The following is a 27,887-nucleotide window of genomic DNA, read 5'->3' on the forward strand; positions in this document are numbered from 1 at the left end:
ATCAGTGTAACAGAGGACCATGGTTTCAATTAAGAGATAGAAGAAGCATTTTATGAAGCTATGAGATAGAATGGCTTGAGTTAGGCCATTTTGACATATACCTATTTCGGCTTAGATAGTCCAACTGGCCTGAAGGATTTTATCTAGCAGGTGCTTTTGTTCAGTAAATAGGGCCATTACCTAGGCCAAGTACCCTGGTAATGGCCTCAACGCATCTCACAGTTGCACAATTGTTCCTTAGACTTCGACTTCGACTTCGACTGACTTTGTTGTCATTTTCAATGCACAGGGTGTATACAGAACGAAATTTCGTTGCATACGGCTCAGGATAATGTTTGAGGTTCCAATGTTGTGAGTAAAATAAAATACAGTATAAAATATGAATATAAATCTAAATATAAAATAGAAAGTGCAGGACTCACAGTAAAATAGAAGTTATTTAGCTCTGTACATGTGCAAGGTATAAAGTGGAGACCAGTTTTTGAGTGCAGTCCAGTTAAGAGTTCAGCAGTCTGATGGCAAGTAGGAAAAAGCTGTTTCGGAACCAGGTGGACCTGCACCGGATGCTGCGGAACCTCTTTCCAGAGGGCAGCAGGGAGAACAGTCCATGGTGGGGGTGTGAGGGGTCACTGACGATGTTTCGGCCTCAGGACACGCATCCTGCATCGATGGTTGACCTGACACTTCGCCCTTTTGCCTGAGCTGGGTGTGGAAGGTTGTTGCCGAAGCAGTTTCTCCTTGTGTGCCTTCTTCTCACTCACATGAGAGTTACCGAACTCTTTTGCAAGCTCAACCAGGAAGTCCACCCGTCTCTCCTGCACCCCAATGCATGCCTGATAAAGCACATGTGCATTCAGTGCTGCCATGTCAATCATGTTTGCCAGGTTTGCTGACCAGCTGTCACATAGTGATGGAACCTTGGTCACCCCCCGCAAGATAATGACTGAAATAAATGCCATTAGTTCTTGTGAACTAAATAGGTGAAGCAGTCACCTATTTATCCTCCACAGCACAAAAGGCTGCATGCAAATTTGCATGTGCAAAGTCTCCCAGATTTCTTTTGCTTACACTTTTTGCATGATTTTTTTGAGGTGGATCAACACAATTAATTTGGTTAGTTTATTTCTCTCTTAGCTTTATTTCAAAGAGAAACATTACTAATTTCTTTTAGAAAAACCTTTGCATATTTTTTGAAATAGATTGTATGTTTTGCAAACTCTATGTACATTTGGCAAAATGACCTGGATAATGCAGCACAACATCATGGATCAGCTGCAAAAGGTAACATCTCTCCAAAAACACTTCATGTATGCTTCAAAACTAAACTGAAGAGCATTACCTACAGGAGATCTGATCTCCTGTAGGTATCATAGATACCCACCCCCAACATGGACAATTCACACTCCTACCTTCTGGCCTGACGGTCAACGGCCACATTTACAATTGAAGAAGGGATGCTAATTTGAGCCATCAGAGTCGTCAGGGTGGACTCCGGCCTTTTGGCCCTGTTGAGCCGATATGGGAAGGACTCGAAAACCGTATCATCCTAGTGTTAACTAGTCTAGCGGCCGGTGTACAAGTCAACTCAGCTATCTTTACTTTTCCCACACACACTCGCACACATAATGCAACGTGATTGGATTTGGGGAGAAGGGCGTGACTAATTTGCCATACAAAGAAACCTGGAATGGAGTAGTGGAACGGAGTGGCAATGTGATCACAATGCACTGTAAGCTATGTAATGTGTTTTAGGCAGTTGACCAAAATCCAGGACGATTTTTAAATTCCCCCCGCACATCTTTTTAGGTCTGAAAAGTAGGACATGTTCGGGAAAAAGAGGACGTCTGGTCACCCTAGTTTTAGAATTGTAGTCTGCCTGTAGTTTTAGCAATGGCAGCGGAGGAAATGAACAAAATTGTTCAGTCTGTGTTGGTCATGCTTCCACATATTGAATTAACATTAACAGTCGCAACGTTTGAATTGGCACTTCTCTCTTCACAGTACAGGATGGTTATTCACAGCACATGCAATCTCTGGTAAGCGTCTTGTCGTCTGCATTACATATGTCACAGCAAAACATTAACAATTGGGTAAAATTTAAAACATCAACAAAGTCCATGCTGAAAGGAAACAATTGTTTCTCAACAGCTGAGAGCCCAGAGCTTGTGGACGAAGCAAAGCATAGCAGCCTATCTATAGAAGAGAATGACGCAGATGTCGGGTGGTTGGTGGAAATAATCGTCTTGACTGCTTCTGTGATTCTTGTTCTCCTTGCCTGCCTTTTCAGTTTATCTTGATGCCCATTTATTGGCAGGTTTACACTTATTTCACAATCTTTCCTTCTTTAGAAGGCAGACTGAAGATGTGAGATGAAATGGGACTTTTTGTTTGTTTTTTTATTGAAAGTGATTTTTGAGTGTATAACTGCACATAGCTGGATTCTACTGACTAAATGTGAGGAGTGTGGAAGCTAACTGATTTCATGTAATTTGATGAAGGGGAATTGGTGTAGAGGGTGCTTGATACAAAAGTACAGCACATTTTTTAGAGGTCCATTCATAAAAGAAACGTAATATTTCCATGTCTGCGCCAGTGACTCCAGTCTGATGAAGCCGAAGCCTTTTCCTTTGTTAACAAAGACTTCCGAAGGTTCTCTATACTTTCTCTGCCCTACCTTATGTTGGGCTGACATATTAAATCTAAATTAAATTCACTGTGAACAAGTCTTATGATCAGGAGTGACTACGCAAGGCAGATCTAATAAAAAATGTGGTGGAAGAACAGAAAAAATAAATCTCACTCACCACACCTACTCCAATTCTCCTTTGATGAATCATTACATTGTAATCGCAGAGAACATATAAGAAGTAAGTTACATTTGTCTCTGACTCACGTAGCTTTTAGTCTGGTGTAAAGCTTTCAAATATTATTGGAATAATCAGTGAGACATTGATGAGGGCTCGATAAAGCCTCCTTTAAGTTTGTATCTTAAGGACAGAGTCATCCTGAGATACATCGGTCTTCTAATCAGCTTATGCTCCGTAAACACCACGTTAATGTTTACTCAGCACTGCATTTCTAGAAAGGGTCATTAAAGGTTATTATTTCTTATCAGGAACTTCTTACATACTACACAAACACTGCAAGCTGGGCCAATTTACTGCTGTCATGCCTAAACAGGTCAGTGCTGGAAAGATGCCTGAGCCTGATCTTGGAGCCAGAAAGATCTGGCTCTTGCAACTTACCATCACTTTTTTTTGGTTTGCTCCTCCCTGAAAGTGAAAACAGGGATGAAGGATTCATTTCAAAATTATGCTGAAAGTGATTCCTCGACAAGCCCTGACATATGTAAGCAGGTTGTTTCTCTTTGCTTTAGTATCAGAAGTGCCGATTTCTTCTCTTGGGATGTGAAACTCTACATGGTTGTGGAACACAAGTACTGCAGGAAATCTCCAAACATGATCCCTGATAAAGCCAAAAATAAAACACCTCACCTCCTTAAGCAGAGTTTATTATGTCATGCTTGCTGAAACGTTGGATAAAATAGATGAAGTAAAAATGGAGTGAGGAGAGGAACGATCCAGATTTTTCTAAAGTATATCGCGATTCACCAGAAATGTTCACTTTGAAGCTCTTCTGAGTTTCCTTGTAAGGTTTTCAGCAGCATGTTTGTCAGTATGAGTTATGGAGCATCTGTGTTAGGGGTGTCCAAAATGTGGTCCGGGGACCATTTGTGGCCCCTAAATGCAGCTCTAGAATGATACAAATTGGTTTATTAAACCTTTTTGTTTAAGTAGGGGCAAATTTTTATTGACATACTTTTCTTACAATAGATGATGTTTAATGCAACACTTTTTACAACCAAACTTTTATAACAAGTCTGAACACATATATATCCAGACAACTACTGAAAAGGTAACTCTGCTTCACCAAGTTTTATTTAATTTATTAAACTTTGCTAGATACAGTATATCAACTGTTTTGAAAGAAAGTGACCCAATCCTGCTTTTATAACTGAAAATAAATTTGTTCAAACATCCTAAAGAAAATCTGAAAAATAGGCGCCTTTCCAGCCAATGCACCAATGTTGATCTACAATTAATAACATCCCTCTTCTCCTATATTTTCTTGATCTTTTTTTTTTCTTGGCATGTGAATACTTTTGAAGGTACAATTTTGGTGCACGTGAAAAAACGTTTTTCCTTTTTTGACCCCTGGTTTGTATGTTGTGGAGTTGTACTGAATATTCATTCAGTATGAATATTCATGAATATTCATAAAGCTACTTCAGGAAAGCCTTTATTTTTAGAGTGACAGCAGACTACACCCAATTTTTAGAAGAGTCCACTTTTTTGATGTTCACTCCCAAGATATTCACCAGTGTCTATGAGTTGGGTCTGCGGCCACCACTAGCTCTTTGGATCTACCAGTGTTGGTGCCAGTCCACAAAGTCCTGAGCCCTCTATCTTTCTTCTGAGTCATTAGAGTCACCTTCTGAGGTGAAGCTTGCATGAAGAACTCCATCAATTTCCACCAGCGTTTATCTGAGCACTAATGCGAGTATCCTGGTTCACACTTCACATCTTGGGACTGCAACAGTAGTTTTTCTGACAGGAATACTGCAAACTTTGGTAGGAAAGGCATAGAGAGTCATAGGGTTCCTCACCCCTTTGGTGAATAGAATGCTAATCATATGTTGACATATTAAGCATATTTATCAGACTTAGTCTTTTGCGTGAAGTTTCAGCGCATACCTTTAAAACCACCCAATGTTGACTATACATCTTTTAGATAAAGAGTCTAATACTGCTCAAAGATAGACAATAGCTGTGTGTCCATTACAAATATAAGCAAAACTTTGCTGATATTGTGGTAATGTCAAAAATATACAATTTTGCAATTGTGGTGTTTCTATTAAATAAGAAACGCAATTAAAATCACACATGAAAATGTGTGTTCTAGCGATAATTAACTTAAAACATTCTGCACCACCACTTCCTGTCTTCTTCTTCTTTGTGTTTTCCACCAGTAGTAAGATCCATTTGCTGATCACAACTCATGTGATGCAAAAAAATGTTTCCATTGCAGTTTTGTGAAATTATTTTCGGTACAGTCAGAAAACCCCAGCACAAAAAAAACACTTTTTTTTAATCAAAAAACATGTTTGTTTTTTTTGTCAAAATTGGCATGTTTCCATTAAACAAATGTATTTTTGTAATTTTTATTGACATAATAAATTTGCACATTTATTATGTCTGTCCGTCTATGTCCTTGGGCAAGACACAAGTCTGCTGGTGGTGGTCAGAGGTCCCGGTGGTCCCTATGAAAGGCAGCCTCTTCTTTGTCAGACTGTGGCTGCTGTCCAGTATATCAGCATATTAGTGTGTGTGTGAATGGGCAAATAACTGAATCTAGTGTGAAGCTCTTTAGGATCCTATGGACTTGATAATGCACTATACAAGTACAATCCATTTACCATTTTACTATTGAGCATTTTATGGTCAATAGACACTGGTGATGCTTTTTTCTCTGCTGACTAACACAGACATCAGTCATAACACTAGGTCTGGAACTGTGTTCTGTTTGCATTCATTAACATCTTTAATTTTTAATTTCTATTTTTTTGCTATTTTTCAAAAGCCCATCTTGGGGAAACTGAAATTCTGCCAACTTGCCAAGATTAGACAACCAGTGGAAGGATGTACGTAAAAGAATATTTGTATAAAGGCTGTTTCATTCAATTATTCATTCACTGTCACATTATTTTTTAACATTTCTAAACCATGCATTTTTTTCTTTAGCTCTGTTTCTCCATTAACACTTCTGATCTGTAGTTTTTTTTTGTCAGCTTGAACTGCATGAAGACTGAAACTTGGTACAAGGGGGAGACCTGCGGTTAGAGAAGCTGCAAAGTCCCTGGGGGTTGTTAGCCAGATACAGGCTGTTATAAAGCACGTCAGTCATCCCGCCACTTTGATTTTCTTCAGTTTAACTGTTTGATATTTTGGCCAGGTAAAGAGTATGCACTGGGAAAAATGTAAGTACACCAATCTGTTTCTGCTTCGCCTTTGTAATGTCCACTAATTTGTCATAGACACTTCTTCATTGACAGCTGAGCACAGTAGAATATTTTTGTTGTACTTCTTTAAAAATGTTGAACTTTGTGTACTCAGACAATGAGAGAATAAGAGTCTCATAGAAAGTGTAAATCTTCTAATATCATCCATCCAAATTTTTGTAGCTTTTGGTCATTTTTGAGACATTGTTTAAGTTTGTTACAAGGTACCTTGCTAAGCAACGCAGAAGCATTTTTTTTGTTTGTGGTTTCGATATTTCTAACCCATATTCTTCTGACTGGGCTTATCTGTTAGACATTGACGTTGTTACACCAACCAATGTGGTTTGACACAAAAACAATTCAGTTTTGGTGTTTGGATCAGAGAAATGTTATGATTATGACCCATGTTTTCTTATCAATACAAATGGTTCGAATTTAAAAGGCATCTCCATTCCATCCTGCAGGTGGATACCGTCCAAAGTCTTGTACCACATTCACATTCACACACAAACATATATATGCATAATGCTAGTGATTGTTATGGGGAAAAAAGAAAGACATCTTTTCCTGTTGTGGAACTGTGTTGGGACCAGTGCCTAAGCTGTTGCGTGCCACCCTTTTCGAAAGAGGAAGGGTATCTTTTTAAAGCTGGCTGTGTGTTGCCATTGAGCTGTAATCTTGATATGCAAAATGCAATGTGAGGCCCCCACCGCAGTAAAAGGCTGCACATCTGGAGAGCTTCCTCTTTTGTGTTGATTGACTTGGTGTGCATGTACAGCGTTGATTGTTTGCTGGTGTGTGCTCAAGTGTAATTGTCTCAAACAGACAACACTGTCTGCTCAAACCACTTATAACCTACTGAAAGCTTTCTTGACTCGGAGCTTCTTGGATATTTCAGTCACTTTTTTAATATGTGAATCAAAAGTGTCAGTAGAAGGAACTAGATTTCTTGACTTTTAACATATCTTTGTATTAATAATACTGGTTTTACTGGTGTTGTGAAACATTTAGCTCAGTAAGCACCACACCCTTGTTTGAAGCCCACTCCTTTAGTGCTTTGCCAGGAATTCTTACAGTTTCTTTGTGGATGTTGGCTGCTGGACAACCTCAGAGTTCTGCAGAAATTCATTTTGTGTTTGGGAATAATTACATGCCAAAAGAAACCAGAGAAGTGTTTTATCTAAAGAGACAAAAATAAATATTTGGTGATTTGGAATAAGTTTAAAAACTGTTTTAATCCTGAAGTCAAGATTTAAATCAGATATAATAAAACTGAGCTCAATGCTTTTAACAAGATTTCCCAGTAAAATCATTTTAAGCTTCAATAACTTTCAAAATAAAAATAAAATAACAATTCATTCTTGAGATTTGGTAAGGTTTGTGTATGGGGAATTTTACTGCCATAAGTCGAGAGCACACATTTTTCAGTCTGAAAGCAGGACTTCATATCTTTGTTCTCAAAACTTGCAATGTTTGTATTCAAAACTTTAAAATATTCTCTGTGTTCTCTCAAACCTTTCACCTCGCGCTGAAAACTTCTCTCTGCTCGGATCAAATCTCTGCTCCTAAACCTCTCTGCTTGCTTGCAAATTCTTTTCTGCTCTCTCTCAAAACAAAAAGTACCGTCAGCTGGCAACCTCTAAGCCAATAGAATGAAAGTGTTATACTTGGTGTGTTTCTTTCCTTCTAGTGGATGTGCCAGTGTGGCTACTATCAATTGTAGTAGAACTCATATGGTAGCACCTGCTTTTCTGTGCTGCCCACTTGATGCAGGAAGAATCTTTTTCTTTCTATCGGTGATTGCCAAAAGGTTATCACAAACTTTAAATATATCCAACTGCAGCCAGTTACCGCGTTCACCATGTTTAACACTTTCTGCTTTGATGTCATCCACATCATTCTGTGTAAACTACAGGCTGGTTCCAAAGTAATACAATAAATTTGCAGGAAAAAAGTGTTTGTGTACATACATAAAATCTGTTTTCAATAACATTTGATTAGAAAACAGAGGCCTTCTTATGAAGGTCTTTCTCAATAATTAATGGAAAAATATATAATGGTAATGCAGCAATCAAATGCCCTTTATAATGTTTCTACAGGTATTCTGACGATTTGTCTTTGATGAAGAGCTCCAAGTTTTTGAGATTGTCAACCTCCTTTGTTGTCATCCTAATCTTTAGCTCCCTTCACAGTTTCTCAGACAGGAAATTGGTTGAACCCCTCTAAAATATTAACAGTGCTTCCAATCTGAATGAACATTATAATTTTTTTTTTTTTTTTTAAATCTTGAACTTAAATCTGCTTTGTGTATGAATAATTTTTTTTTTAGCTTAACTAAATAAAACACTGACAGAAATGGCGGTTTAAAAGTGATAAATTATGGGTGGAAGGGCTTCATCAGGGAATGAAGTCGGTCACATATCATTTGGTTAAATGATTTTAATACCAGCTGCCTCTTTTCTGATCTGCAAACAGGTAACCTCTTTAACACTGTAGCAACACAGAAGCCCATCCAGCTTTACTACGTACAAATAAGACAATTCCATGCTTCAGTTTTGTGTCACAGCAGGTCTCATGAATATTGATCATGAGATTTAAAACACTTTTATACATGTTTTCATTCTGGTGTTTTCCCTGGCATCATATTGATAATTTTAACAATTGCTCAATTGGGTAAACAGCTGATTTAGCATTAGATGCTAAATCAGCTGTAACTCTTTTCTGTTTTCCCACCTATGCCGCAGTATTTAAAACACGTTATGGGGTCTAGACACAAGGAAGTTGCACGGGTTTTTAAGGAACATCACTTTCTGTCATGTTTTTTGAAGCCTGCGTCCTGCTTTTCATTATGTGTCTTGCTCTGAATAGTGTTGTATTCTGGGATAAATGGTGTCATATTCACAGTGTTCTTTATCAGGACTGGGTATGTTGATCTTCTGTTATGTAATAATGAATCAACATTCCATCTTCAATTGAAACTTTAGTTATATATGGCTGTCTTCTAGTGGCAGGGAATTTAAAAGGTCAAGTAAATTAAAAAAAGTCATTTGCTCAACAAAAAGGATGTCTCAATGCAATATTCTTATTTCATGTCTGACTTTATTAAATCAAGACTATATCTTGCATTTAAGTAGATAGCTTACAAAAATAAATAAGAGCTTGTGTGTTTTGACCTTCAGCTATTTAGATTACTTGTACAGAAGTGAAGGTGTATGCTTGCATCTTGGTGGTGTGTGTTAGCGGATCAGGTGTGAAATTGAAAAAAAAAATTAAAACAGTGAGAAGAGTTGGAACCTTGCAATCGTCAGGGGCCACGAGTAAAAAAAGGCAGGTAACCTCAGCTCCTGAATGCCAGAACAGCCCCAGGCAAACACAAACCAAACACCTCTACTGAGTAACCTGAACACCTGACACAAGGGTAGGTCAGCAGTAATCACAGGAGTAGCAGTCCCTAGCCCAAAGAGGCTAAGCTGAGGTTAGAAGTTGCACAAGACCCTGAAAGCAAGAATGGTTCTGCACTGGTAAAGAGAAGCACCTAAAACCTCCCAACCCTAACCCCTGAGGCATTAGCCGGCAGAGGCAGCTGGGCATACCAAATGCCAGATAACTCCAGGGAGGTCAAGAGTAATGATTTCCCGCTCAAGTCATACAGTTTAAAACACTGATGTATGTAAACATTTGATTTCAAAGAACGTTACAAAATGAAATTTCTTTTTGCGTCTCCAAAAATGAAGATCTTTGTCCCTCTGCTGGCTTTTTATATTTCTTTCAAAGTAAAGGCTTCTTTCTCGCTGAGTGGCATTTCAGCCCATCTTGATGCAGGGCAGTTTAACTGGATAACAACAGTCTTACCAGTTTCAGTAAGCATGTACGCAAGGTTTTTGACTTTGGTTCTGGAATCCCAAAACATTTAGCTCAAGTCATACAGTTTAAAATGCTGACCATACATATTACATGTTAATGTTACATTAACATACATGTAATATGTATGTTAGGTTAGGTTAGATTAAACTTTATTAATCCCAAAGGGAAATTAAGGTTATCTGTTGCTCACACATTGATTCACATCCACACAGCATTAAAATCGTACATCTGGAGACATCCATAAAAGATACAAGAATATAATAAATAAATACATTCCCACTAAAAGAAGTCTAGTAAAAGTGCTTAAATTATGTTAAAATACTAGTTACCCCCCCCCCCCCCCCCACAAATAGCAGCATTGTAAAGCCTAATGGCCCGTGGGACAAAGGAGTTTTTAATCCTCTCGGTTGAACAACCCAGTGAGAGGAACCTGTCACTGAAGGAGCTCCTCTGGTTGGAGAAAACAGTGTACAGAGGATGGCTGGTGTTCTCCAAAATTAGATTGAGTTTAGACAGTGTCCTCTGTTGCACCACAGACTCCAGGCTCACACCGACCACAGAGCCAGCTCTGCAGATGAGGCGGTTCAGTCTCTGTATGTCTCTCTTCCTCGCATTGCCCCCCAACAAACAGTCGCATAGAATATAACAGTAGACACAATGGACTTATAAAACATGTACAGGAGCTTAGAGCACACATTGAAGGAGGCCAATCTCCTCAAAAAGTACATTCTGCTCTGTGCTTTCTTGTACACATTATCTGTATTGGAGAACCAGTTCAGCTTATTGTCTAGTTGTAGGCCCAAGTATTTGTATGTGCTGACCACCTCCACCTCTATACCATCGATGGTAATAGGCTGAGGAGAGGGGGGCATCCTACGGAAGTCAAGAACCATCTCTTTTGTTTTTGAGATGTTCAGTTCGAGTTTATTCCTGTGGCACCATACCCCGAAATCCTTCACCAGGCTCCTGTACTCCCCCTCTTCACCCTCCTTTATACACGCCACAATGGCAGTATCGTCCAAAAATTTTTGCATGTGGCATGTAACTGAGTTATATTTAAAGTCGGAAGTGTAGAGGGTGAAGAGGAGGGGCGAAAGAAGTGTGCCCTGTGGAGCACCTGTGTTGCTGGTCAGAGTGGTGGACCTACAGCTCGCCATCCTGACAAACTGTGGTCTGTTGGTCAAGTAATCTGTTATCCAGCACACCAGGTGGGGGTCTACAGCCAAGATGCTCAATTTCTCCTGTAGAAGAAGGGGTTGGATAGTATTGAAGGCACTAGAGAAGTCGAAATAAAAGGATCCTCACAAAGCAGCCCCCTCCATCCAGGTAGGAGAGGGAACGATGAAGCAGGAAGAGAACAGCATCCTCAACACCCACCCTCTCTCGGTAGGCGAACTGAAGAGGGTCCCGTACGTTCTGCATTTCTAATGTTTTCATGGCGTGGGACGTGAGAGCAACTGGCCTGTAGTCATTTGGCTCACTTGGGCGACCCTTTTTGGAACAGGGACTATGCAGGATGTTTCCCATAGTGTGGGAACCACACCCAGTCGCAGACTCAGGTTAAAGACCTGCTGTAGAGGTTCTCCCAATTCCGCAGCACAGACCTTTAGAACCCTCGGACACACCCGATCTGGTCCTGCAGCCTTCCTAGGATGGAGTCGTCTCAGCTCAGTCTGCACCTGGTCAGCAGTGATGGAAGGAGGATGGGTGGTAGGAGCGAGTGGAGAAGGTGAGAAGGAAACAGAGGCAGAAGGAGGAGAGATAGACGTGGAAGGATGGTGGATAGGAGGGCTGGAGGAGGATTTCAGGAGGGAGGAGGTGGCATGAGGGGAACTGAACCGATTGAAGAAAGAGTTAAGTTCATTGGCTCTCTCAGGGTCCCCATCCACTGCGCTGCCACTCTTACTACTACATCCTGTTATTGTCTTCATACTGTTCCAAACCTCCCGCATGTTGTTATCACTCAAGTATTTTTCCAGCTTCCTCCTGTATGCCTCTTTAGCCTCCTTCAGGCAGAGTTTAAGTTCCCTTTGTATCCTCCTCATCTCTTCACGGTTGTTGTTCCTCCTGAACGCTCTCTTTTTCCTGTTCAGAATAGCTTTTACTTCACTGGTGACCCAGGGTTTGTTGTTAGAAAAACACTTTACTGTTTTGACAGGGGCAACTATGTCAACACAAAAATTCAAATAGTCTGTCATACACTCCACAGCCCCCTCTATGTCCTCCCCATGAGACCCCACTACAACACTCCAGTCTGTGATCGCAAGACAGTCTTTGAGAGCGTCCTGTGCTTCAGCGGACCACTTCCTGACTTGCACCATTGTGACTTCTTGTCTCTTCACAAGAGGAGTGTATGTAGGCTGCAGGTGTACAAGATTATGATCCGATTTACCAAGAGGAGGAAGAGGAGTAGCTGAGTAGGCATCCTTAGTGTTTGTATACAACAGATCAATTGTTCTATCTCTCCTTGTGGGGCAGTCTACAACCTGGTGAAAAGTAGTGAGGGTACTTTCCAGATTAATGTGGTTAAAATCACCAGAGATAATGATAAAAGTCTCTGGATGCTGAGTTTGCAGTGTTGTAGTGACGTTACAAATAGAATCACACGCTACTTCTGTGTTTGCTCTTGGCGAAACGTAGACACACACAACTATGACGTGTGAAAACTCACGTGATATGCGATAGGGTCTGATGCTAACTGCTAATAGCTCCAAGTTAGCGCTGCATAATACAATTTTAACTGTCAAGTGATTTGGATGGCACCATTCTTTGTTAGCGTACTGAATTAGGCCTCCGCCCTTACTTTTCCCGCTGGCGTTAGGGTCCCGGTCCACTCTCACAGTGGTAAAACCAGGCAGATCCACATTGGCGTCCGGTATGTGGCTAGTTAGCCACGACTCCGAAAAAATAAGCAGACAGCTTTCCCTGTAGCACTGTTGGTTCCCAACCAGCGCTGTCAGTTCGTCCATCTTATTAGATAAGGCATTCACATTCCCCATCACAACTGAGGGAATTGGTGGCTTTAAACGCTGTCGAGTCCTTGATTTAGCCTTTAGCCTAGCCTTGTGTTTACAGCCGGCTCTGCAGCCCCGGTACTTCCGCCTTAGCTCCGGTGGAATAGGATGGCGAAGACCAGCCATGGCATTGTTCGTAAGCGCCAATAGTTCATCCCGCGAATACACGAATCTATTAATGCTGATTGGCATTAGCAGATTTAGGCTAACTTATCACATTCACTTATCACATTCACGCAGCACAGACCAGTGAGCAACAAACGTGCAGCCTTGTTCGTGCAGGCGCATTAGGAAATTGGTTAATGTTCTCGCCAAATTTTCTGGCATATAACAAATAGAAATAATCTCGATAATTCCAACTAAGCTGAAACAAGAAAAGTTTGGTCTGATTTAACTTCTGACACTTAGAGAAAACTACATGTGGTATTAGCTTACCAATACCACATGTCACATATAATTTGATTTAATTGTACACAGTTTTTTTAAAAAAAGCTCTATAATAGAGCAGGTTTTCATTTATTGTACTTCAGATTTCTGTTTATTCAGGTTGACCTTTCTGAAATGTGGCATTAATATATTTCTTAAGTCAGAGCAGAGAAAATTGATTGACACTGTTTAGTTGTCAGGGCAGGTACCAAAATGCCTGAAATGTACAGAATGACAGATGGTTTCTACCTGAAGAAATCAGATGTGACACCACCTGTTTCCAATACCTTTCATAAAGGTGATAAATTAACTAAGGTGAGATTATGGTTATGTAAAAATAACCATAACCATATTTGTACCGTTATCTGTCTGTAGTCAATCAGAACCCTAACAATCAGGGATTAATCCCTGATTGTTCCATGATAAAGACTGCCTCAGTTCGAGACAGAAAGCAACAGGAATGGAACACAAAAATACGGTTGGATGTTTTAATGGGTTTCTACAGTAGAAAAAAATATAACTGAGTTTCAATACAAACTTATAATCAGCTAAATGATAAAACTGTAACCACATTTCTACAAGTCCGAGAGCAACTAAAGAAGGTAAAGAAGGTGGGGCACATCTATTGGTCGGTAACCATAATGTTAAAGCGAGGTACCACAGACTTGACTATACATGGCACAGTATCACATGCTATGTTTATTTAAAGAAAAAAGCTTCAGTCCATGGAGGTAACTTGCAGATGGGATCTGTCAGAAGACCCTCAGGCTGTCATGACAGAGGTCAAGAAGAGGGCACACAGATCGGTGGGGTGGACCACAAGACTTCTTCCTCTGTCAGAAGAGGAATATATATAGTCATTTGGATGATGGCGTATTAAGGCAATTGTAGACAGAAAAAAAATTGCCAAAAAGCTCAGAAATTCTCTTGGAAAAAACTAGGAAATGTCTGAGTTTCAGGTTAAAAATGATCAACTTTTGTAACTAAAAAATTTCCCATCTTGTCTAGAACATTTCTGAGATTAATCTCAAAATATCCGTTTTTACTAGGAAATTTGCAACTTTTCAAACTTAGAAATTTCAAAGGTTTTTTTCTTGACAATTTTTTGAGATTGAACTCAGAATTTCTGAGGTTGTTTTCAGAAATGTACTCCAATTTACTCCAAAGGACTGGGTGTGCTGTAGTACATCTGCATAGGGTAACTGTTTAGGTTGGTCCACTTTTTGCAGGAAAAAAATGAAATAAAAAGTACTGCCACTTTAGAGAATTCCTTACATTTAAATGAATGAGCATAAGTTAAGCATTTTTTTGTTGTTTTTTCATTAAATTCTTATTGTTTACTTGTTGAACAGACTTTAACATTTTTTTTATTGAATAAGTAACTTAATTACTAAAATAACTAAGTTTGCAAGTATCAGAACAAAGTTCCGCTAAATTGGTGTCAGTTAAAAGACTCCCTGTAAATATGACAAGAAACCTGAATAGCATGATGTTGCAACAGATAGATTCCACTGAGTATAATTTAGCAGGTAATTAAGTAAAAGCATTGCCTGTATGTGGGGGAGGAGGGAAAAGTTGACTAGCAATGAAAATTTGACAAGTTCCAACAGAACAGAATGAAGGCAAAAATTGGCACATTTCAGCTGGCATGAATCCACAGTGGTACCTGTTGATTAGTCATTTAGGTGGTTAGGTTTGGTTTAAAAACTGTTTGTTTGGGGCGAGCTGTGGTGGCGTAGGGGATAGCACGACCCATGTTTGGAAGCCTTGAGTTCTGACTCGGCCGTTGCGGGTTCAACTCCTGGACCCGGCGATATTTGCCGCATGTCTTCCCTCCTTTCCTGTCAGCCTACTTTCATATATACTTTCATACTAGAGTCCACAAAAAAAAAAAAAACTGTTTGTTTTTCTCCCAACCCTATCCTCAATATACCTCCCAAAGCCGCATGTTTCTGATATTTAATGAATCAAACGTAACTGTTACTTTCCATCACCAGAACTCTTTTTACATGCAGTTTTGAATGTTATACAGTTCCAGTGAGAGGTTTACGCTCATGATGTTTAAGAATTTAATGAGAAGTTTGGGGGAAATGATCGGACTGGTCACTTCACAAAAGGCAAACCCCCATAAGGGGCTTTTCCACTAGACCGCCTCTAATCGGTATGGTTGCAGTCCACCATGGTGTGGTTCATGTAGTAAGCTTTTCCATTTACATGGTCTGTTCATTGTTGTTGTGGGTGGATCGTGAGCAGCAACTACTGCATTCAATTCTCCGTTGATGTCTGCAGCAAAAGAGAACCTTAAGGTTATAGTTCTGGATTCAAATGAACCCAGATATTTTATCTTATAGAAATTCATTAATGGCCCAAACATAATGACAAAGAATCAGATGAGTTTATTATTTTTGATGTACATTTTAATATAATTGCATTCTGGTGGCGAGTGAACAATGCGAGGCTCAGTGTCTCTCCAGAATCTGCTCTAGTGGTTTTTTATCTATTCAGTACTGGACTTTTTTTCCGAATTGCACAGCATTGCTGCGCTACAGCAGACATGAACTTCTGGACATTTGGAGCTACAATTTTGGCTCTATGATCGCCGATCTCCGACTCATCCCAGAGATCTCCAGAACACCGGAGGCTGCTCACTTCTCCCGGCCGGGTGGAAGTGTACGCAGGCCGCGACGAGAATGTAAACAAAGGCGGGGTAAGCGTGGAGGGGTGCGAGCTAGGCTAAAGCTAACACCACACCTGCTCCCTTTACCCAGCATTTTTCTCGCCAATGTCCGTTCTCTGGCTAATAAAATGGACAAGTTACGACTATCCATCACGAGTGACAGACGGATTATGTACTCAAATGTCATGTTTTTCACCTAAACATGGCTAAACAACAGCTGCTCGGACAATGCTATCCAGCTAAGTGGACGCCACACACACCGAGCCGACAGGACAGCAGATGACTCCAGCAAGACCAGAGGCAGAGGTTTGTGCATTTATATTAACAAAGCTTGGTGCACAGACTCTGCTACTACCGAGAGCCACTGCTCACAGAATGTGGAGTTTTTAATGGTCAAATGTAGACCTTATTACCTCCCAAGGGAATTCACCTCGATCATCCTCACTGCCGTGTACACCCCCCCGGATGCTAATGCCAAGCTAGCCATGAAAGAACTCTATGCGGCTATTAGCAAACACCAAACCAAATACCCCGAGGCTGCTTTTATTGTTGCGGGTGATTTCAATCACTCCAACTTGAAGACAGTTCTTCCCAGATTCCACCAACATGTCTCCTGCCACACCAGAGGAGACAAGACCCTGGACCATGTCTACTCCAATCTGGCTGGAGCCTACAATGTGACACCCCTCTCCAACATCGGACAATCAGACCATCTCTTCCTGTTCCTCACACCTCGGTACTTACCACTCATCCAACGTGTGAAACCTACCGTGAGGACAGTAAAGGTGCGGCCAGAGGGCTCAGACGCTGTGCTCCAGGACCGGTTCAGGAATACAGATTGGACTATTTTCCACCATACAGACATGGATCAGTACGCCTCATCTGTACTGAACCATATTTCCACCACCATAGAACGTGTCACCACCTGCAAACGCATTACCATGTACCCCAACCAGAAACCCTGGATGAACTGAGACGTTCGTCTCCTGCTGAAGGCCTGCAACATCGCCTTCAGGTCAGGGGATGCACAGACTTACAGTGAAGCCAGGGCTGAGCTGAAGAAGGGAATCAAGAAGGCCAAACACCACTACAAAAGGAAGGTGGAGGATCATTTTTCTAACTCCAACCCCCGACGTATGTGGCAAGGCCTTCAGATTCCCACAGACTACAAGAACCCCAATACCACCCTCGCTTCTACTGATGTCTCCTTCCTCAACGAACTTAACAACTTTTATGCTCGTTTTGAGAGAGGGAATACCACAACTGCAACCAAAGCAACTACCACCCCAGGCCAACAGCCACTGACTTTCCTCCCTACTGACGTAGGAGCGACTCTGAGCAGGATTAAATCCCACAAGGCTGCGGGTCCTGATGGCATACCTGGATGTGTCCTCAGAACGTGCTCTGGGGAGCTGGCAGGAGTGCTGACAAACATCTTCAACCTGTCCCTGGCCTGCGCTGTGGTACTGACCTCCATCGTCCCAATCCCCAAGAATCCCAACCCAACCAGACTCAATGACTACCGCCCGGTAGCCCTTACCCCCATCATTACCAAGTGCTTGGAGCGGCTGGTCCTAGCACACCTCAGATCCTGTCTCCCCCCCACACTAGACCCCCACTAATTTGCAGACAGGCAGAACAGAAGCACAGAGGACGCAGTCTCTATAGCGCTGCACTCTGTCCTTTCTCACCTGGACAGTAAGAACACTTACGCCAGACTGCTGTTCTTAGATTTTAGTTCAGCATTCAACACTGTCATCCCATCACAACTCATTACCAAACTCACAGACCTCGGCATCAGTCCACTCATGTGTAACTGGTTGCTCGACTTCCTGACCAGTCGACCTCAACATGTCCGGCTGGACAACCACTTCTCATCCACCATCATCATAAACACCAGAGTGCCACAAGGCTGTGTGATGAGTCCCTTCCTCTACTCCCTCTTCACCTCTGACTGGAGACCTGTCCATGGCTCCAATGCCATCATCAAGTTTGCAGACGACACCACGGTGATCGGCCTCATCAGAGATAATGACGAGGCCGCTTACAGGGAGGAGGTAGACTGTCTGGCTGAGTGGTGCGACAAAAACAACCTGCAGCTGAACACCGAGAAGACCAAGGAGCTTATCGTGGACTTCAGGAGGAACGCTGACCTACATCCACCCATCCACATTAAGGGGACAGTGGTGGAGCTTGCGGACACCTTTAAGTTCCTGGGAGTCCACATCTCCGAGGACCTGACTTGGACGACCAGCTGTTCCAAACTCATTAAGAAGGCGCATCAGCGCCTCTTCTTCATGAGGACCCTGAGGAAGAATCACCTGTCCTCAGAGATCCTCACAAACTTCTACCGCTGCACCATTGAGAGCATCCTCACCAACTGTATTACAGCTTGGTACGGGAACTGCTCTGTCTCCGACCGGCAGGCGCTGCAGAGGGTGATGAAAACTGCCCAGTATATCGCCGGGGCACCGCTCCCTGCCATCAAGGACATCTACAGGAAGCGGTGTTTGAAAAGGGCCGGGAAAATCACAAAGGACTCCACTCACCCAGCACACACACTCTTTTCCCTCCTGCCCTCTGGGAGGCGTTACAGAAGCCTACGGACCAGAACCACCAGGCACCGGAACAGCTTCTTTCCCACAGCTGTCACGCTTTTGAACGCCTCCTGACATAAAACATAAACTATAAGGACTGTACTCCCCTATCCTCTCATACAACAATAACACATGAACTATCCTCACACACACACAAATCACGGACTTCACACACACATACAACCTGTAAATTTTATCTGCCATTATTTATCTTGTATCATATTATATACATATATAATCCATTCCCTAACATTCTTGTATATTCTGTATATTCTATATAATCGGTATAATCTGTGCATACAGCTCCCATATTTATATTTATATTTATACACAATATCTATATCTCTTTGCTATAACCCCTTATAGTCCATACATACATAGTCTCGTACATCTGTAAATAAATATTTATATCTCGTAGAGCACTTCTGGATAGATGCAAACTACTGTACATCTCGTTGCTTGTACTTGTGACAGTGCAGTGACAATAAAGTTGAATTCTATTCTATTCTATTATTTTCTTAAATGCGCAAACTTTTGGATTTATGTAATGCAGCCAAAAGATGTAAACCAATAGCCACACCTGAATTTTTTTTTTTTTTAATGCAAAAAATAAATATAATTCATATCACAAGCTAATGTTATGTAGTTCTGGTTTTTCACATTGTCAGCAGAAAAGTGCAGCCCGTCAGAAAGCTGACCAGCTGGTCCATCTCTCTTATTACTGTTCTTCTTAAGAGCAACGAGCTGTTAGCAGAGCTAAATCAAGATCATTCCGCTGCAAAACGTATGTGTTACAGGCGCTGATTGTGATTACTTTCATAACTGCTCCTCCATACTAAGCATCTCTCTGATAGCAGATGGCATGTCCACTGTCTGGAGCTAAACTTGCGCAGTGGGATTTTTTTATTCGGCAGAAGATGTCTGTCTAATCATTGCGCTGCATAAATCTTAAGAAATCTGATGGTGACAGCTAATGGACCTTACTAAGCTCCGCCCACAACCGACCCACGTGACCGCAAGTCTCACAAACAAAGTCTCGCGGAGTGTTGTTTCTATGTAAACATGACTCGATTAGTGCATCATTTCTACCGGATTTTCACAATATATCAGCTACTACAACGGACAGAGGAACTAACAAGTTCATGTCATCATCTGGGAGGAGGTTACTGGTTTCTCAGTCACAAGCTGGTTGCAAACCTGAGGCCAGCAGGTGTCAGTCAGTTATGGTAGATCTGAACTTTGACCTCAATATGAGAAGCTACAGACTGATAGGTGGAACCAAAGAGCTTTGTAAAGGTAAAGGCAAATCTTCTGAAGTTGGGATATAATTAATTTAATTTCACATAATTACTGCGGTAGAAGCCATTTGTTTGTTAAAATTTTATGAAATATATTTGTCCTATTTGATGTTGTATACAGTGGTTCACCTTTCACGGCCTCGCTGCTTTGTGGATTTTTTTGTGCAGTTTTTTTTCACAGTGCATTGTATTCTGTGCCCTGATTGGCTAAACAGTCTCCGTGCTTCTTCTCTACCTGTGTACCAATAACATCAAGTATGAATGGGAAGGTTACTGGTCTGCTGGCTTTGTGTGTATGAGGAAGCGGGTGATCGGTGTGGTCAGTCCTTGCAAAGTTTGGAGCATGATGATCAAAATGGAATAAATTGATAATTGTGACAGAACAAAGAAGTGGTTTGGAGTTGATTGATACACAAGCTGGACAGATGAGATTCCCCAAGTTAACCCAGTGTGGCCCTCTACCATCATTAGTTTGCCGTGTTTCATAATAATAAAATGTGTTTATTATTAATAACTCTTTGGTGCAAAAAAATAATTGAAAATCGATTTATTCACTGCATGTGTCTGTGTAAGGTTGAGATGGAACTGAACTTGAGAACGGCTCTTTAAACGTTTGAGACAACCAGCACAACAGAGACACAATCAAAACTGTCAGATGACTGATCAGCCCATGATAATAACTCAGAAATAGTCCAAATAGTTCGGATGTATTTTTATTTCTTTCCTACTTACGGAAAGTTTCTGTTTATATCATAGGTTTGTTGTGCCTTTCTATACTAAATAAAAGTATATAAAACGTCAGATATTTCACAAGGAGATATTAACATTCATGGAAAAATCTCACATAACCCTAACCCTTGTATTAAAGCAGAAAGTACGGCGGTCCCGTAAGAAAGGCTTACAGCAGGGGTCTCAAACTCAATTTACCCGGGGGCCGCTGGAGGTAGAGTCTAGGTGAGGCTGGGCCGCATTCACACACACGGTCTCCTCAGCCGAACCTTTCTGATTGCCTATTACCATATTTGGCCATAGTCAGGCGCTGTAACAGCCGTAATTGTGTAGTGTCTCTTTAAGATACTCTAGTATTGATAATGATGTCAGAAGTATGCGCCACTGCTTCTCTGTAGAGAGCCTGGGAGAAACGTGCTAGACGGACATGTTAGCTCCCTAACTTTTTAGTAATGTTAGGGGTTGTTTGGACGCTGCTCAATTTTCTTGTTTGATAATATAGCAGCCGTTCAACCGGCTTTGTAAGGTTGGTGAAGAGTGTGTTTAGTAAAGGACAACACTGTGGAATTCCCAGTACTAGTGTGGTTGTGAGTTTTTGACCGTCCTGACGAATCTGTCGCCTCCTCTCCTCCCTTAAACACAACCCAAGCGTTACAGCGCCTAACCTTAATTACATTACACTGATCAGCAACTTCCGGGTCTAGACTGGATGCTGAAGCACGTGAAGCGGGAGCGGCCGCGGAAATTGCACATGTACCGCATGCAAATAATGACAAATAGAAAATGCAAATAGGCCCGGCCGATGTCCCGCCCCCGAGAGCAATATACTCCACCGTGATTGGTAAGTTCGTTCAGCTCCGCACACAACACTGAAAAGTGCCAATTATATCAAACTCGCGGGCCGCGCTAACATTAAACTTTCATATTAAGGCGGGGGCCACAAACTATCGTCCCGAGGGCCGCAGTTGGCCCACGGGCCGCGAGTTTGAGACCTCTGGCTTACAGTATCCAGTTATGCTGAGGGAACGCAAAAGAAAGAAAAATTCCCATGGACATGATGTGATTGGAGGGCTCCGTAAAATTGTATAGGTAAAAGAGTTTATTTATACTCAAAGTGTTAGAATTGTACACTATTCTGGTGTTAATTTTTAACTTCAATGTGAAGTGTTCTTTCAACACTGGGAATTTCACCAAGTGATCACCAAGTTTGATGTAAACTTTACTCTTAAACTGTAACATATGCACTTCACAATTTGCTGTGTAGAGGTCAGCCAAATGAGCATGTCCCCACTGATCAATGTTTTTTTTTTTTTTTTTTTTTTTTTTTTTTCTCCGAAGAGTTTTTGCGGCGCTAGTGGCTCCTATTTTTTTTGTACAGTAGGTAGACAGGAAGGAGGGTGAGGAGAGGGGGGAAGACATGCAGTAAAGGTCGTCGGGACTGGGAGTCGAACCTGCGACGTCCGCGTCGAGGACTAAGGCCTCCAAACGTGGGGCGTGCTAACCCCCTGCGCCACCACAGCACGCCCCCCCACTGATCAATGTTAAGTTTTCACTGAATATAAAGCAAATAGAAATAACCAGTAACTGCAAATTATTTCTAATATAAACATTTTTGATATACTTTAACCTAAATAAAAGAAATATGAGAAAAATACATGAATTGTTTGTAAAGTAGCACTTTTTAATCATGTTGCTCCAGTTTTGTTCAATCCTGTAACAGCCTGTAACACAAAGCATACACACTAGCTAGCTAGATGGCGCAACCTGTCGCTGCTACGGTGATGTAGCTCAACACAAAACACAAACACCCTGGCTAATACTAGATGCCTGCATGCAGCTGAGTGAACATATTGTAGAATCTATAGGTGTCTAAACTCATAGAATATATAAATAAAGATTTACACAAAACTCGGAACTCCTTCTGCTCAAAGTCGAATGAGAAGAGATTTTTAATGCACATCTGCGGATACACATCACATACACATCGTTACAGTAATCCAAAATCTCTTGACTTCTACTTTAGTGATGGGATTTTCGGCTCCTTTTCGAGATGCGGCTCTAATGGCTCTTCTTACTGTGGAGAGCCGACTCTTTCGGCTCCCAAACGGCTCCCCATATATATTTTTGACATTATTAATTAATTAATAGCTTAAACCTAATTTTATAATATTTTGTTTCATTATTGACGTTGTTAAGAACTTATGATGAGTAAAAATGCCGCATAACAATGCTATAGCAATACCGCGTGTGATGTCCGCATGTGCCTGTGCAGGTTGTTTGTCGAGCCTGCAGATAGGAAATGCTGACTTTGCACAGTCTGCACTCTGACCTGGAGCTTGATGTAGCATTAAAATGAGTCCAAATCTTGCTCCGTTTTCTGTCACTCATTTATTTTCACCTATTCAGTTCTCACACTGACTCCCCTTCTTTCTGTGCTTCTTGACCGCTGAGTGAGTGTCTGTACATAAACACCTGCCGAAGAACGCTATACAGCTTGGCCAATTGCCTGCCGTTTCCACAAAAAAAGTGGAGATAAACTTTTTTTTCAGTGTTTTCCCGCCACATTATTAATTGAAACTATGTGTGATTGGTCAGATGTGTGGAGCACACGCTTGACATGAGGGCAGTGGACCGACCGAGGGAAAAAAAACTCTCCGCTCTAGCACTGGCAGAAGAGCAAAACACGCAAGGAGAGGGAGAAGGAAGGGAGAGACAGCGAGGCACCGCAGGACAAAAAAAAAAAAACGATGTGGGGAAAAACGATCGGCTCTGGCACTTGCAGAGCACAAGCACAACGACAGGGAGGCGGAGAGACAGCGATATACTGTAGAAAAAAACCCGGCTCCCAAATAGGATCCTAAAACGGCTCCCATTGTGGAGCCGGTTCCAATCGTTCAGTTATTCTGCCAAATTGAAACTCATAAGTAAATGAACAGGAGGATAATTTTTCTAACAGGCAGAATAACTCAAAACCACTCACTGTTCTATTTTCTCTGTCTTTGTGGCAACGGCCCTATGTGTAGCATACAATGCTACACATACCATTGTAACTGACTGACAAAACCTCCACTAATGCATCAAGATTCAAGTCCAAAAAAATATGCAAACTTTTCCCGCACAAAGAGTCGAACATTCAGTCTGTTACAGCATTATGTTTATTTTGCCATTATTAAGAAGTGATCGTGTTTTTGACGCAATCTTGTGTTCATGACGTCACTTTGCAATGTGTCTGTTGGTGAAAATGCGCAGGGAATCCAAACTTATTCTGCCGTAAGGTAACTGGAATAATTCAGTAATCCTGCAGATCAAAATTGGCATTGGTGGAGGACATTACTTGTCCATATTTCATTATTTTTGTTTTACATTTTTTAAATCTTCCAAATATTTAACAGGCAACGTTTATCTCTCATTCTCCTTCTCTCTTCTCTCCTTTTATATGCCAACTTGGACCTCCATTTCAAACGGGCTAAATATAGAGGCAAAAAAGGCACCAGCAATCGGTTCAGGCTTCATAAATCACATTCCCGGTGGTAAATCATTATGTTCTTAAGGTAACGTGGAACATAGAGTGGGAATTGAGATCATGACAACAGACCAGAGATAGAACTTTAGATGTGCTAATTGCTAACTTTTATTAATTTATTAGCAATTATTAGGGGCATTGCAGCATTCAGTTTTCCTTTATGTAGTGAATGACTGGTATCAAGTTTCAGACTTCTAGGATTGTTGAGGGGGAGGCAGTGGTTCAGTTAAGAAACATTAGCTTTATCAATGTCTAACCTATATGGCCCATTTCATCTAGTTTTACCATCTTCTCAGCACAGATTTTATAGCTTTATAACAACCTTTCTCTCTTGGATCTTTTGCTTTTTTTATAGCACTACCTCTAAAGCTCACATTGCTACAGAGCAGAAAGGTCAGTTCAGGTCAGTACCTCTGCTCTATGACTCAGGCTTTGGGCTGTACTGCCTTGTGGTTTTCCCCTGCAGCTATGCTTGCTTGTCTAGTGTTAATGGTTAATGTCTTGATTCATGCTCGGACTTGTAATTCTGTAGTAGTGATTTGTCCAGATTGTTCTTTTATATCAGTGGTTTGATAACTGCAGTTTTTAAAGCCTTGTGGAAAACAGTTCATGAGAGGGATGTGTCTACTATTTAAATCAGATGACATGGAATGACAGACAGAACTTTCTTAAGGAAAGTTTTGGGAATGATATCAAGACAGCAGGAAGAAGAGCTTAATTAATTTATTATTTCTTGTAAACCTTTATAGTTCAGAATTTGAAATTGAGCCATTTTTTCTGCATTTATGTTTGAGCATAACACTGGTACTGGATTTAGTGTGGATGTGTAGATTAAACCTCTAATTTTTTACATCTTGTCTACAAAGAAGTAGGCCATGTTAGAGTGGAGTTCAGTGGGACAGTCACAGGAGAGTTTGAGCCCCTCAAATACGACAAAAGTTTCTTGTAGATCTGTTTGCGTATATCTCTCTGGAGACTTGTTGTTACATTGGTTTAAAGGTTTGGGTGCATTTGTCACACCAGTCTCAAGAGCTGCATTATGGGATTCATAAAGTCGATCTCCCCCTATTGACATTCAACTTTTTCACAGCCCCCTAGAATGTTCTGTCAGAGAGGAAGTAAACCATGTCAGTGCAGTGCTACGGATACCAACAAAGTGTTTTGATGGTCCACCTTGTCAAAGACTGCTGTAAGGTCCAATAGAGCCAGAATAACAGGGCACTTACTGTTGGACATAGTAATATTATGTGTTTTTAATAAGGTAGTCTCAGTTTTGTGTCTCAATCTGAAACCAGATTGAAATTTTCCATAAATGTTGTTTGACTCCAACATTAAAACATTTTTTTTTCAAACATTTTGGAAAGAAAAAGTAAATGAGAAATAGGACTAAAATTAGATAAAATTGAAGAGTCAAACTGGGGCTTTTTAAAAATAGCATATTTAAAAGCACTTGGGGCAGTTCTTATATTGTCAGAGAAAGACTGTTTGCTGTAAATGTCCACTCTAAGAAGCTCTCTATTGGGTTCAAGTCAGGTGGAGGCCATGTCAAATGTTTTTCGTCTTTGAAGTCTTTTAACACCATTCAGATAAGTTCTTGGATACATGTGATGGATTATTGTCTGCATAAAAATCTGTCTTTTTGACTGAACCACAGTTTGAAGAAAATCAAAAAAACTGACAGAAAGTTTGAGAGTTGATTTTGAGCCCATCTTCAATGCGAAAAGGTCCAACCAGCTCATCTTTAACAATAACAGACAGAGGTTGTGTTAACGGAATATTTTCCGCATTTGACCGGTTATTTTTTTAAATGACGGGAACATTTGAAGGCTGTCGGTCATTTGACAGGTTATAATTAACACCCCTGACTGGTGCACATGGGCAGACATAGACTTCAGGCAAAGATTTCATTGCAGAGGCAACTAAAAATTAATCAATTTTAAAAATCCTTTCCGAATATCTTCTCATGGAGTCTGAACTAAATGCATCTTTCTGACCAGGAGCTGACAACATGTTGAAGAGTTATGGACCGGACAGTTTGGAGAGCGTCTGGTTCAGAAGCACATTTCAAACCTTTGGTTGAAATGGCACGTTTAATTCCAGTCTCCATTACATACAGAACAGAGAAAACTAAAGAGAATGCAAAGTTGAGCTAATCCATTTATAGTCTGAACAGAGGAGCCGGCAGTTTATCTTGAGGAAATAAATAAATAAAGGTGCAGACGTTAATTAGACCGTAACGTGCAGTGCGAATAATTAAACTTAACTCATCCTGCAGTTTTAATAAATTGAGCTGGAAGACATTACCCTCCCATGCCCAGAAGAAGAGCGGCGTTCTTGAGACGTAACATCTGTTTGTTTCGGAGAAGAGAAACCACACAAAACAATTCTCATAAAAAGCGCACAGGGTAAAAAAAGTTCAATTGATCGGTTTCAATCAGACAGATCCAACTGACCGATGAACTAGCGCAGATTTCTCTGCAGATACAGACAGGAGGAATTTGTGAGGCTGTGCATTCAGCAGGTGAAGTGCTTGTAATTTAAGTGAAATCGTTTAATTTATTTTATTATAAGTTATTGGGGCCTCAGTCAGTGGTTTTTGTCACTACGGAGAAAAAGTTAGATGCATTTATCTGCTCTATGTGTGATGGGATCTGGATTCACGGTTCAACTAGGTCGGGGGTTGGCAACCCGCAGCTCTTTAGCGCTGCCTTAGTGGCTCTCTGGAGCTTTTTCAAAAATGTTTATAAATGGAAAAAGATGGGGGTGGGAAATATGTTTTTTGTTTTAATATGGTTTCTGTAGGAGGACAAACATGACAAAGTAATTCTTAACGTTTTCCAATGCTGTAAAAATGTGTAGAATAAATATTAAATTTCAACATTTCTGTCAACAAAGATTTGCGTCATAGCCTGTGACGTTTCTTCCAGCTGGGCGGGGGTGAGGCAAGGTGGCTGTTGTAAGCAAACCGACGGGTGTGTGGTGGGCCATGGAGAGCAAAGGGGAAAAGAGAGATTCTACAATTTTTGGACCCAATCATTTGACGGTCCAAGAATTGGACCGTCAAATGATTACCTGAATGTTACCAAACATTCAGGTAATCATTTGAAGGATTACCTGAATGTTTGCTCTACAGAGCAAACATTTGAGAAGTTGTCAAACAACAAAAAGAGTACTGTACTTTCCAGACTATAGAGCGCACTGTACTATAAGGGGCACCTACAAATAACCCCCCTCTCCCCCCCAAAAAAACTGGAAATGTATATACTGGGCTATACGCTGCATGGTTCAAAGCGTGGGGATGAAGTAGCGGCTTATAGTCCAAAAACTACGGCAAAGTGGAAAGACATTTCCAGGGAAGGTATGTTACATTAGCTGCCGCGTCAAGATTAAAGTTGCATCTTGCATGCTCTATGTTGAGAAGCTGTTCAGTGATGTCCGTAAACAGAAGCACTGTTGCCTTGCAGCCTTGCCAGGACCCAGAAGGTCCTGGGTTCGATTCCCGGCCCGGGGTCTTTCTGCATGGAGTTTGCATGTTCTCCTTGTGCATGTGTGGGTTCTCTCCGGGTACTACGGCTCCCTCCCACAGTCCAAAAACATTACAGTTAGGTCAATTGGTCTCTCTAAATTCTCCCTAGGTGTGAGTGTGTGTGTGCATGGTTGTTTGTCCTGTCTGTCTCTGTGTTGCCCGGCGACAGACTGGC

The 27,887-nt window shown here is 41.2% G+C and overlaps 1 protein-coding gene and 1 long non-coding RNA gene across 4 annotated transcripts in view; one reads left to right on the top strand and one right to left on the bottom strand.

The window, feature by feature from the left end:
- Window positions 1–1,434: 1,434 nt before the first annotated feature.
- Window positions 1,435–27,566, bottom strand: LOC114149196 (uncharacterized). The gene is made up of 5 exons (XR_003596461.1): window positions 27,554–27,566; window positions 22,466–22,472; window positions 21,656–21,661; window positions 15,996–16,003; window positions 1,435–1,556 (listed from the first exon to the last, which is right to left on the bottom strand). It is a non-coding gene; the product is annotated as an uncharacterized LOC114149196 (long non-coding RNA).
- pou2af1 (POU class 2 homeobox associating factor 1) overlaps window positions 5,946–27,887 on the top strand; it is a 42,427-nt gene continuing 20,485 nt past the window's right edge. For 2 of the 3 annotated variants that reach the window (XM_028024833.1, XM_028024834.1), the window contains exon 1: window positions 21,294–21,504. In XM_028024833.1, coding sequence (XP_027880634.1) covers window positions 21,447–21,504 — 58 coding nt within the window. In that variant the 5' untranslated portion in view covers window positions 21,294–21,446. Of the gene's footprint in view, window positions 6,038–21,293; window positions 21,505–27,887 lie in introns of those variants that run through there. The other variant, XM_028024836.1, reaches the window with a different exon arrangement.

Source organism: Xiphophorus couchianus, chromosome 8, assembly GCF_001444195.1.
Source record: "Xiphophorus couchianus chromosome 8, X_couchianus-1.0, whole genome shotgun sequence".
NCBI classification, from domain to species: domain Eukaryota; kingdom Metazoa; phylum Chordata; class Actinopteri; order Cyprinodontiformes; family Poeciliidae; genus Xiphophorus; species Xiphophorus couchianus.